At 34.8% G+C, this 12031-nt stretch overlaps 4 protein-coding genes across 4 annotated transcripts in view; 3 read left to right on the forward strand and 1 right to left on the reverse strand.

The window, feature by feature from the left end:
* Positions 1 to 12031, forward strand: part of LOC135076942 (testin) — a 110796-nt gene that overhangs the window by 65089 nt on the left and 33676 nt on the right. The gene's annotated exons all lie outside the window — the stretch shown is intronic.
* Positions 262 to 2299, reverse strand: LOC135076547 (prefoldin subunit 5). Its single transcript, XM_063970990.1, has 4 exons — positions 2079 to 2299; positions 1771 to 1980; positions 1251 to 1486; positions 262 to 630 (listed from the first exon to the last, which is right to left on the reverse strand). The coding sequence occupies exons 1-3, from the start codon at positions 2178 to 2180 to the stop codon at positions 1316 to 1318; spliced, it is 483 nt and encodes a 160-aa protein (XP_063827060.1). The 5' UTR covers positions 2181 to 2299; the 3' UTR covers positions 262 to 630; positions 1251 to 1315.
* Positions 6309 to 7595, forward strand: LOC135076935 (glutaredoxin-3). The gene is made up of 4 exons (XM_063971454.1): positions 6309 to 6568; positions 6716 to 6884; positions 6962 to 7227; positions 7364 to 7595. The coding sequence occupies exons 1-4, from the start codon at positions 6519 to 6521 to the stop codon at positions 7539 to 7541; spliced, it is 663 nt and encodes a 220-aa protein (XP_063827524.1). The 5' UTR covers positions 6309 to 6518; the 3' UTR covers positions 7542 to 7595.
* On the forward strand, positions 7961 to 10779 carry LOC135076933 (golgin-45). The gene is made up of 6 exons (XM_063971452.1): positions 7961 to 8148; positions 8240 to 8742; positions 8887 to 9024; positions 9103 to 9164; positions 9369 to 9753; positions 10145 to 10779. The coding sequence occupies exons 1-6, from the start codon at positions 8121 to 8123 to the stop codon at positions 10286 to 10288; spliced, it is 1260 nt and encodes a 419-aa protein (XP_063827522.1). The 5' UTR covers positions 7961 to 8120; the 3' UTR covers positions 10289 to 10779.

Below are 12031 nucleotides of genomic sequence, written 5' to 3' on the forward strand. Positions count from 1 at the left end.
GTAGTAACCTTTACACATCAATAAACCGAAACAATCTAGCACAGAGTGAAACCTAAGAACATAGTCCTAATATAATGTGTAATGTTCCAATAGATTTCAAACTACCATACCGCAAGTATTACTTGCTTGTCTAATAAAAAAACGAAAATACAAACAATACACCCTTTTTCATATTTGATTCTTAATTTGCATCCAAGTGTCGTCCTCAACTAAAAATGGGATTCTACATTATCTAATTACTATATAAAATAAAAAAGATAGTGAAGAATATTAATTTATTTATATTTTAAAGAGAAACTAAAATAATAGTTAAGCATAACACATATTAATAGTATAATTTGTGATCTTCCAAAATGAGAATTTACTTTTTAATTAACATCATCAATGAATGCAGGGTGCTCCCAGCTTTAAAATTAATAAATAAATTTAACACAACAGTATCATCAAAGTATGTGTAACATTTGGTAGGTACAACAAAATCTATGAACTCCATTCTGAGAATGAATATAACGTAGGTACACATTCATTTTCGACAAAGAATTATGTCTCTCATGTATAAATGTATGCTTCAGTCGTTTAACTTAAAATGATTTCAGTAAAAATGTTGTATATTCTTCTATTGTACCTATACTTGGGGGTCGTTCAAGTATTACGTAAGCAGATTTCTTACCATTTTTTACCTCCCCGCCCCCCTTGTCATCAAAAGTAAGCAAAGCACTTACCCCCTCCCCCTATGCTTACGTAAACATTTTTAGTTATAAATGTTTTTTATATTGTCATTTTTAAAATAGGAAAATTCATGAAAATATTAGGTTTAACTGATACACACAGAGTAAGGGACAAAAAAATATAATCAGAAATAAAGAACATAACAAACATAATTGCATCAATGCATCAACATAAACACAAATGATAACTTTCAATGCTTACAACACGCGCGCGGAAGGCCGCGTGTTTTGATGATATGCGGACTACGACTCTCCAATGGGCAATGTCAGCACGAGAGTTAATTATTAGACAAGTGAATAGCGCACGGTAATTTCCCTAATGTGCGGTAATTCCCCTAATCAGTTCTCAAAGCGAGTGCCTAGCCTACGCATATGATATTTGCGGGAATCCCCGAAAAAACGTAAATAACTAACGATGACGTAATCATCATTTAGACCCCCCTACCCCCCATGTCATCCAAAATAAGCAAAACAGAGACCCCCCCACACCCCCTTGGTGCTTACGTAATACTTGAACGGCCCCTTGCATTCTTGGAGTAAATTTGTATTAAAGCAAGCAGTTCGTGAACACAGATGCGAGCCAAGTGTTATGAAGCTGCCTTCTGGGCCTGCGCTTGCGCCTGCAGTTTCATTTCCATCATCATGCAGATAGCTTCCCTGGCCTTTGACTTTTCTGTGCCTAACTGTTGGATCTTTTCCATTTGTTCTGTTACAAACTGGACTTTCCTTTTGAAATAGTCTTTGCCTCCTTCAATATCCTGAAAAAGAGAAGTAAGGTTTTATAAAAAAAAACTGTAAACAGCATTGTTTATATTGCTTGTCAAAATCATAAATTAGGGATGCAAGATAGTTTTAGGGCAATCTTTTAACAGTGTTCAAAGTTAAAACAGCAAGTAAAATGCTCTTTCTGAAAGAGAATAGCTCTATAACAATAAGAAGTAGTAAGAGTGCATCTCACTTAACACCAGGTGTGATTGCAGTCAAATACCTGCCTTGTCATGCATAACAAAAAAAGAATTGATATTAGACTGCCAATACTTACTTTCTGAGCATAATAGCCTGTGCCAATGTCAATGATAACATGTTCCGTGTCTGTAATTACTCCAGGGACATACATGGATCCAGTTAAAGGTACCAGAACAGTCTTGCCCTTGGTTTGTGGTGTCAATTTCTCGACACTCTCTCCTGATTCCACAAATTTACTCTGTGCTATTTTTAGTGTTTGAAGAGAATCTTGAAATACATTTAATTCCTGAAATAAGAATAAGAGATTAGAAGCTATACTTCTTAAGTCATTCTTAATATCTAGTATGTAAGCTTATAGATCTAAGAATCGCTCAAGAAACTCACCTGATCCAATTGCTGCTTCAACTGACCCAGCTGGTGAAGATTTAGCTTCGACAAATCAATTTGGTGCATCCCAGGAGCAGGCGCCATTGACACAGTAGCCATTTTTCGTGAAATAAATTCAATTCTTACTCAAAATTGAAATTTAAGATTACTTTTAGAAGAAAATTGGCATAATAGATGTTATTGGAATTAAACAATTCCTAACCTCAAAAAACACCGCCCGAGCCCGACAATCCCGATTTGTCATTGGTTTGGAAAAAATAATCGATAACGTTACCGTTAAAATATAATTCATGCCAGTACATCGGGCACTAAGCTAAAACGAAAAAGCAAATACTGGAGCTACATACAAGCTGATTATAATTTAATTATGTTTTACTACGTAAGTTACAGTTAGAAAATCGAAATATAAACCATTTTAAACCCAGCAAACTTTAACCATTAATCTGTGCATGACAATGCGTTGTTTAATCTGTAACTTGACCAACTGTCAAAATGAAAAAAAAATACCGCAAAATAGTGTTGTTTGTAAGTCTAGTTCGCATGAAATCGATATAAGGTGAGGGGGGCAAAGTGCGCCATACTTTTTGCATAGTTGACTTTAGTGCAATATAACTCGTGTTACTTAAGTTCACGAATGACACTTGTCGTACCAAAAGGATCTGTGATGTTTTACAACTACAACAAATTTCGTGCCATTGGAATCTGAACAGTAAAACAATGAATTTTAGCACAAAATTATAAAACATGAACCCTAGGCGCACTTTACCGACAAATCGGGGAAGTGCGCCTGGTATTAACAAAACGCAATAATAAAGCATTAGAATAAAAACAGACATATATTATTATAAGAAAACAAGCAACGAAACGCATAACACTTTCTTTTTTTTTATAGCCACGTTCTAGAAGAATCTATGGATTTTAAACCAAATTTCGGCTAAGTGCGCCATACTATCTTAAATCAGGGGATATAAACCTTTTTTCTTAATATTGATAATCGAGTGTCAAGTAGTTCATAGTTAACTACGGAAGTTCATAGATCATAGTTAAAGTTCATAGTTTACTACGGAACCTTAAAAAGGATTTAAAATCAGTTAAATATTAAGTATAATAAGTATTTATTATAAATTCTTAACAATAAGTACTAGGTGACGAAAACAAAAAAAAACATCTTCTAAAAATTAGTTGTAAAAAATAATCAAAAGTTTTTCGACCTATGTTCCTTGGGGAAAGTTGAAGTACTACTGAAGAAAAATTAGCCTGCCGCGGGAAAACAACCATTAAAATTTCACGTTGTATTTTGGTGGTTAAGGTCTGACACTCGGCGGATGACATTAGGATTTGAAGTAATTTCAACAATAGCACACACTTCTTATCGGATCAAGAATTAGAAAATTACAGTGGATTATAGAAACAAAAATACATAAAAGGGCCAGTCATGTACAAAAAATACAATAATGTAACCCAAGGGGTAAAAAATTTTTGTGGCGAACTACTGGACCGATTAAAAAAAACACCATTAGAATGCTACACTATCCTTGACTAGCATAGGCTACTTATATCTTATTTAAAAATAAAATAGAGATCCCTACGAAAATACAATAATGTAAACCCAAGGTGAAAAAATAGCCATAAAATGTCTGTCATCGCATGTGCTGCGGAAAATATATTAGGCGTGAATCAGTCGGTGAGTTGGCGGGTAAGTTGGCGTTGCAGGTGAGTTGGCGTGGCGGGTATGTTGGCGGGTGGGCTGGCGTGGCGGGTAAATTTTGGTGGATAAGTTGGTGGGTAAGTTGACGGGTGGTGAGTAATGTCTACCCTTGCGAAACCGGGCGGGACGGGTCACTTGTCACTAATAAACGTGTATAATTTGAAATTCAGTTGCAAGATTAGACCCAACCATATAAACAAGTTAAATAAAAGCTTATAAAAAAGACACGTTTTAAAAGGTTGGTAACCTCTGGATTGCGGCGAAGTGCGCCATATCAAAAGTCAGTATGGCGCGCTTTCCCGACTATGCGAATTTAAGGTTAGAATATTTAACTTGCAATAAATATATAAATTTTACTAGATAGGAGTTATATAAAGTCAGAATCTTAAAGCAAAATATTTAAATTGTGCACTTATCTCACTCGTATGTTGGTAAACACTCAATTTCTTGAGATTTAGGACGATGATCACCACATGGTCATCTCTCCTAAACACTTTGAATGACAGTGAAAATAAAATAGCGCGTGTCTCAAACTCACATGACTAGAGCCAGCTGTGACTATCACCAAGAACTATAATTTAGTTTGTAGCATCGATGTAAGGTGTCACTACTAGTATCCAGTCGGTAGTTTTCGAGATATTTGTGGTAGGCGCACTTGCTCAGTAGGCGCACTTTGCCACCTTCACCTTAAATTGATGTTCGCTCAATTAATATGTGTCCACACATTCCTATTTCAAGAATATTATGTAAAAGGAACCGAAGACGCGTTAATCTCCAACCAAGCAACCCCACCTTCAAGTATTATTACTTATTTCTTTTTAATAATGTAGCTTGACTTTTCGATTTATTGACCGCCAAATAAACAAGGTTGTTAAAAATATCACCTTTTATACAAAACAATAAATTGGATTCTAACTTCAGAATTTAAAAAAATTCAATTTCAAAAATCGATGGAAAATAGGTACTTATTGTCATTCTCAATTATGTATAAAAAATCGTATTGTTATAACTTGTAACAGTTGTTGTAACCTTACGTCCTGTGCGTGGCTGACTGAAATGATGATGATGACATGTAACATTCCAGAACCTTAAAATTTCAAATCACTTAACAACTTCAAAAAATCAAATCAAAATATACAATAGTATAGTAATGTCGCCAAAAATTCACAATTTTGCCTTGACAATCCCCGTCAACGGGGATTAGTGAACTACTTGTTCATTATTACAATAATAAAATAATAATACAATAATAACAATAGTGAACAAATAGTTCACTAATCCCCGTTAACACCAATTGGAGCTTATAATGGGGAATAATGAACTAAAAAATTCCCCATTACGTTAAAAATAAAGTCCTAATATAACGTTCATTTGACTATACGCCGAATTGAAATTGTTCTTTTATAATTTCCTAGGCCATTTTAAGCTACGGAAAACAAGGAAATTAGGGCCAAAGAAATTCGATTTATGCCTAAAAGACACCACAGACAAAATCATATTTACCCTATGCATTTACTATTTAAACCTTAGGTTTACCGCTACAAACGCTACATTTGTGTAAATAATCAATAAAATTAATCCATTGTTTAGCTGCAAAAAACCGTCCAAAGAAATTGAATTTTCAGTAAACAAAAACCCAAGGAGGGAAACTGATCAACGACGTACTGTCCTGCCTCGACGGCCTCTTGGGACGAAATCAAAGAATACTCATACTCCAAGAGCCGTGTGTAGCGGTGCAGTGCGTTACATTCTAAGTTTTTTCGTTTCTTTACTACAATGGTCGATAAGAAGACCCAGGGAAATTATACTTTTGACGCGGACAAGAACTTAAATTCACTTTATTTCCTTCCTTTAAGTATTTGACATTTAAAGTTTTTATTTTCCGATAGCCAAACGTTTCTCATAATTATGTAAAAAAAGAGTGCTATTAGAATGAAATTATGCTTCAATTTGTATTTTGTTATAATGTGCCTTCATTTTGGCAAACAACAGTAATGGAGATAACAAGGAAATTAGACGAACTACTTTTGATTAAGTTTTTCTACGGTTTTATTTGTAGTTTCTGCTATTGTAATAGCAAAAACAAATAAAACTTTTGATGAACTTTCCTATTTAAATGTATACTTAAAGATATAAAAATATATGACGTGTTCGCCTGCCTAGACACAGAAAATTTCCTGTTTCGGCGAAATACCCAATAATCCATGACTATGTGGGATATGATGCTCAACCACAATAAGGAAGCTAGATGTTAGTGCTTCCTTCCGAGCGGGTGTTATGCTCGGGGACCAAGGTCCAATTTACACCATCTTGGTTTGTCTATATATACTTTGGCAGGATCTAAAACTCCGTCACCGCGATGCAGGTTTGTATGAGCGGCGGAGTGTGCCATAGTGAAGTAGTGACAACTACAATAATTTTTATCGATCAAATCTATGAAGTGTAGTGTGTACATTAACCTTAATCGATTAATTCCATTTCTAATTTACATTACTATAACTCTTTCATCGGTTGATCTACATCACTATAAAATAAAATTCATTGCAGTCAGATTCAGAGGGCAATAAAGTGATTTGTAGGTTGCCTTTCCTGTTATTTATTACCATTGTGAAACGTAATTAGTGTGAATTATTTAAAAGCAGTTTAATAATACGTTTGTGACGATACAAAACTTTGAAAAACAAAGTTTCAAAAACCGTACCATAGGTAACCTAACCTCTCATCTGAAAATGTCTGTGGCTACAATAAGTTCTAATGAAAATTTTGTGAATTTTACAAAGTAAGTGCAGTGAAACTGGTTATTAACTTATGTACAATTAAAGCAGTATACGATTATTTTATTTCACTGAGGAATAAGTGATTACATTGGATGTTTTGAGATTGTTTCAAGTTTGTAACCATAGTTATAATAAGCATTATCTTGTAGGTCTCCATCCTTGACCGTAGTACATTTCGCTGCTACATGGGCCGACCAGTGTGGTCAAGTAACAGAGGTGCTTAACGAACTATCAAAGGTGCCTGAAGTTCAAAACAGTGGGAGCAAATTCGCTGTATGTGATGCTGAAAATCTGTCTGAAATCTCATTGCAATATAAGGTAATAAAACATCACTCATATTTCAATGATCAAAGTTATTGAGACTTGATGTTAGTAATAATTTTATTAATTTGCAGGTTGACTCTGTACCGACTGTAATTTTATTCAAGAACGGACAACAAGTTGACAGAATTGACGGAGCTGATGCTGCCCAAATTACTTCCAAAGTTAAAAAACACAGCCTTGGCAAAGGAGCAGCCCCTCAGGCAGCACCACAGAAATTGGAGGATAGATTGAAAGCTCTCATAAATAAACACAATGTCATGGTCTTCATGAAGGGCACAAGGGATGCACCACGATGTGGATTTAGTAGAACTCTCATTCAAATATTAAACGGCTCAGGGTAAGTAAAACTTGAGAAAGAAGAAACTATTAGTATAAGGGGAATAAAATATATTATTGGCTTTAAATAATTTGTCTAATTATAAACTTTATAATTAATACTGTAAATGTTATTATTAAAACATTGTGTTTTGCAGGGTTCAGTATGACACCTTCGATATTCTTACTGATGAAGAAGTACGCCAAGGGCTGAAAGAATACTCAGATTGGCCCACATACCCCCAGTTATATGTAAAAGGTGAACTAGTTGGTGGACTAGATATTATTAAAGAGCTACAAGCAAACGGTGAACTAGAATCTACACTTAATGCTTAATTAGTGAACTAGATGGTTTTTATTTATTTAAATAAATTTTTGGGGTCTTTTTAATGTTGTTTTTCTAGATAATTATTCTAAAACTAGAAACATTCACTCAAGATTTGACCCGTTAGATAATAACAATGCTGATGTTTGTAATATATGCGATGTGAGTCGTCGTTTATAAATATCTTTCTTATCTTGGTAGATAAGGTGACAATCAAGAAATACTAATACCTTATTGATTGGAACAAATGAGAAAAGCATAGCTGCAGGAATAAGCTTGAATTAAATTTTATTTGATAATAAATAACATATTATTATCATCAATTTAGATTTAAATGTGAATAAAACCTTAATTTATTTGTAGAAAAGAAGATTGGCTATTAAAGGGGTATTAATTAAATGTTATTTTTAACGTTATTCGTTATTTATTTTCAAAAAATATGAACTGAACGCACTTTTACTTGACAATCGCGTGACATTGACAGTCAGCTGTGTTGTGACGACGACTGTCATTGTCTGCATAAAATTCGTCAACAAAATTCGTAAAATTTAATAATTTGTTTATATTTTCGTTTCCAAAGAATTATCGACATGGAGAAGATTACACCTTTTAATCCTAGTAAGTACATACAGCATTTATCAAATTAATTACACAGAACATTGAGATTTTTAAAATCATTTCTTAATGTGAAACCCTTTCACCCATGCAGAAATAATGAGCAAAGCTAGAACTGCTGGCGATGGCATGGAATCCGACGAGTCGACTTCCGAGTCAGGGTCGAAAACTGTAACGAAAACGAACGTTAGTTCAGGGAGCAAGGCTGCCGCCCCCTTATCGGGGCGTCTTATTCAGGTTTATCCCACAAATGTAATTAAAGCTGAAAAGAAGTCTCATATTCATTCCAAAAGCCCTAAATTCGTCCCTTATGAACCGTATGCCGCTGCCGTAAAGCCGATCACCCCGCAATCCGTAACGAAAGGAACCAAGAAATCTAGAAATAACATGGACATCAACATGCTGATATCTCAGATGTCTCAAATGAAAACTGACTTAAACGAATTTAAACCTCGACCCAAACTCCCATCCACTGGCGAGAAGTCAGTAACAGAAGCAAACACAACATGCCCAGAAAAGGAAGAAATGCAAAAGAAAATAAGTGAACTTATGGCAGAAAACGAGTCACTGAGCGACCAGTTGAAACAACAAGTACAGGTATAATTTTATTATATTAATTATCTTTTTCATAAAACCTGATTCTAGTTTTTTACATTATTCTTTGATCACAATGTTGTTTTGAAAGTTAAAAATTCTTTATTCTATTTAAGAATTATCTTTTAAATAATGGACTTTTTATAGGTGAATAAAGAACTGAAGACAATGTTAGTGGCTTCCATGGGGGAGGACCTTGAAACACAAGTTCACACTCTGAACGAAGATAAGAAGCACCTGGCAAACGCACTGATCAACTCTGCTCAACATCTTTCTACACACCAGGTATTTCTTTTTTTCAATTTAACAGTTGAGTGATTTTTTTATATTACCTGTATTTATTGTATTAATGACTGTTTCTAGGAACAAACTGAGTGGTTAGCTGGGCAGTGTGAAGTATGGAGGAGTAAATTTCTTGCAAGCAGGTAATTGAGATTCAGGTCTACTTGGCTTTATATTATACCTACGAGTATGTGTTTTGTAATTTAGATTCACCCAGGTATTTCTTGGCTCATACGATTATCTGTTTTGTGTCTTAACTATAAGATTTTATTTATTTGCTTTAAGTGATTTCCAACGTCTGAAAAAAGATGAAATCAAGCTTTTATTAAATCTATTTTTTATTGCAGTTTGATGGTGGAAGAATTAGCAAACTGCAAGAAGATTTTGAACGAGAAATGTGAGAGATTGCAGCAGTCAATCAAGCAGCTGCTCGATGAGAGATGCAGGGCCAGAGACATGATGATGTGCACGTACACCAACTTGTACAGTCTCCACGAGAAGTTCCTCGAAAATATAGCCATCTCAGAGTATATGGGATCCAATAAGCTGTACAATCGTCCCATCGGCAACTTAAACTTCAATGCTACTATGCCTCACACTACAAATATTTTGGACATGTCATCAGTAAACTTGAAACTGTCTGAAAACATAAGCAATTCTGTAGAAAAACAGGATATTACTCATCTCAACAGTTTACCAACCATAACAGAAGGAGAAAAGAATGCTGAACATGTAAGTATTCTATAAACAAATTATTAAATTAATTTCTGAATTATTCAATCAATTTTGATCTGGGAATGAAAACAGTTTTAACTAAGTATTATTTATATTTTACTAGCTTGTACCCGCGGTTCCACCCGCGTGAAATTTAGTTTGTCATATATCGTCATAAATTCCTATATGTTATTCTGCGTTATAAACAATAATACTGTAAAGTTTCATCAAAATCCGTTCAGTAGTTTTTGCGTGAAAGAGTAACAAACATGTTAACATCCAGACATCCATACAAACTCTCATTTATAATATTAGTAGGATTTCAGTCTGAGGTATGAATAATGTTTCTTCATAGTTTATAACTATCTTGACAGGATACTTAAAACAAAAACATATTCCTGTTCTCCAGGTGATGGCGATGCCACTAAACGTGAAGAAACTGAACGATGCTCCGCTACACGCGCTTGTTCACCACGCCTACAGCAGCAGTGGTAGCACAGCGAGACCCGTGGCTTCGTGCGTCCACTGCACTGGGCGAGTTCAATTGCTTTAAACCATGGCTACCATATTTTGAACTGTACTGCCTTGTTATAAGGATGAGAAGCAATAAAATGACAACTGGCTAAACTGAACGAAGCTGCAACTCCAGCGCATAACGCTATAGCAGCAACGGTAGTACAGCGAGACCCGTGGCTTCGTGCGTCCACTGCACTGGGCGAGTTCAATTGCTTTAAACTATGACCACCATATTTTGAACTGTACTGCCTTGTCTCCTTAAGGTTGAGAAGCAATAAAAAATGACAGATAAGTCCATTTGCTTTAAACCCTTATACTTGGACATAATAGCTACCGTATTTTGAGTTGTACTGCCTGGTCTTAAGATTGAGAAGCCATTGGATAAACTGAACGAAGCTGCAACTCCCGAGCATAACGCCTACAGCAGCAGCGGTAGTACAGCGAGACCCGTGGCTTCGTGCGTCCACTGCACTGGGCGAGTCCAATTGCTTTAAACTATGACCACCGTAATTTGAACTGTACTGCCTTGTTATAAGGATGAGAAACAATAAAATGATATAAGGATGAGAAGCAATATAATGACAACTGGCTAAACTGAACGAAGCTATGAATGGAGGAATTCCGTACATCATTCTACATATAGCAGGGTTGGCCAACTTGATTAGACATAAGATCTACGGTTTACTTACGAAACCCTGGGCGATCTACCACTTACATACTTCTTGAAATCTTAAATGAAACCGCATAGTTTAGTACACAATCATGTAGTATTTTTTGCCTTGCCACGATCGATTGGACTAATAGTCGCGATCGACCGGTTGGCCACCCCTGTTCTATAGCAATAGCACTGGACGAGTCCAGCTGCTTTAAACCTTTGTAACTGCCACCGAATCTTGAACCTTACTACCTTGTCTTTGATATTAAAAACAGTTCCATCGATCTGTAATCCCTAATGCGTAGCAAGTCTAGGCATTCAGTTAAAGCATTCCAGTAGTTAGACAAATTGAGGTCAAGATAATGTGCTTTTGTTAGATGAGTGAGATGGGGTGACTATTATAACTTAAGTATTATGCTTATAATAAACTTCCAAATAAGTGGTATTACGATTGTCAATAACTTTTATTATAAAAAGAATTTATTTTTACTAACTTGTGTTTTTGACTTCCATTGTTTAGTAAATAATAGACAAAATTATTCTAGATGTTGTAAGTGCTCATAATAGTTATAAAATGTCAATTTATGGTTATTTGTACTAATAATGTTTTAAGTGGCAAGATGTTATAAATCTCAAGCAAATTGCAGGCAAAAGCTAAAATGTAAAGATTGGATGAATTGAAAATTTCTCATAATAATTGTTTTTATTGTCTATATCTTGTGTAAAATGGTGCTATAATGTAAATACTATTTATTATCTGTATATTTTCTTTGGGTTGTTAAATAAAATAAGCGGCTTTTACCCGTGGTCCCCCCAACATGTCCCCCTGGTGGGTCCACGGGTAATTTATTTTAACACTGCAGTACACGCGCCCCCTTTTTTACACGAATACACGCGCGGCCTACTCTGGTAAGCCAATTTAAAATCACTGTAAATCAGTTTGTAAGCAATTTATGAATAGAATTACTATGTAAATGATAAAAGTGTTTATTATAGTTATTTTATAATCAAAGTTTCTTTAAATAACTATTTGGGATCAAACATTATAAACAGATTTAAAAGTTGTAAATTTTTTGGACCAAAATTGCACTCTTGAGACCAATGTTAACAAAAAAAAAAATTACT

This window comes from Ostrinia nubilalis, chromosome 12 (genome assembly GCF_963855985.1).
Source record: "Ostrinia nubilalis chromosome 12, ilOstNubi1.1, whole genome shotgun sequence".
NCBI classification, from domain to species: Eukaryota; Metazoa; Arthropoda; class Insecta; order Lepidoptera; family Crambidae; genus Ostrinia; species Ostrinia nubilalis.

Excerpts from the sequence above, each read along its gene's own strand:
- LOC135076547 (XM_063970990.1), bottom strand. The coding sequence starts at position 2,180 with ATGGCTACTGTGTCAATGGCGCCTGCTCCTGGGATGCACCAAATTGAT. Across the intron at positions 1,981-2,078 it reads TGAAGCAGCAATTGGATCAG|GAATTAAATGTATTTCAAGA; the intron begins GTGAGTTTCTTG and ends TTCTTATTTCAG. Across the intron at positions 1,487-1,770 it reads CAGGCTATTATGCTCAGAAA|GATATTGAAGGAGGCAAAGA; the intron begins GTAAGTATTGGC and ends TCTCTTTTTCAG.
- LOC135076935 (XM_063971454.1), top strand. The coding sequence starts at position 6,519 with ATGTCTGTGGCTACAATAAGTTCTAATGAAAATTTTGTGAATTTTACA. Across the intron at positions 6,569-6,715 it reads AATTTTGTGAATTTTACAAA|GTCTCCATCCTTGACCGTAG; the intron begins GTAAGTGCAGTG and ends ATTATCTTGTAG. Across the intron at positions 6,885-6,961 it reads AAATCTCATTGCAATATAAG|GTTGACTCTGTACCGACTGT; the intron begins GTAATAAAACAT and ends ATTAATTTGCAG.
- LOC135076933 (XM_063971452.1), top strand. The coding sequence starts at position 8,121 with ATGGAGAAGATTACACCTTTTAATCCTA. Across the intron at positions 9,025-9,102 it reads AACATCTTTCTACACACCAG|GAACAAACTGAGTGGTTAGC; the intron begins GTATTTCTTTTT and ends GACTGTTTCTAG. Across the intron at positions 9,754-10,144 it reads GAGAAAAGAATGCTGAACAT|GTGATGGCGATGCCACTAAA; the intron begins GTAAGTATTCTA and ends CCTGTTCTCCAG.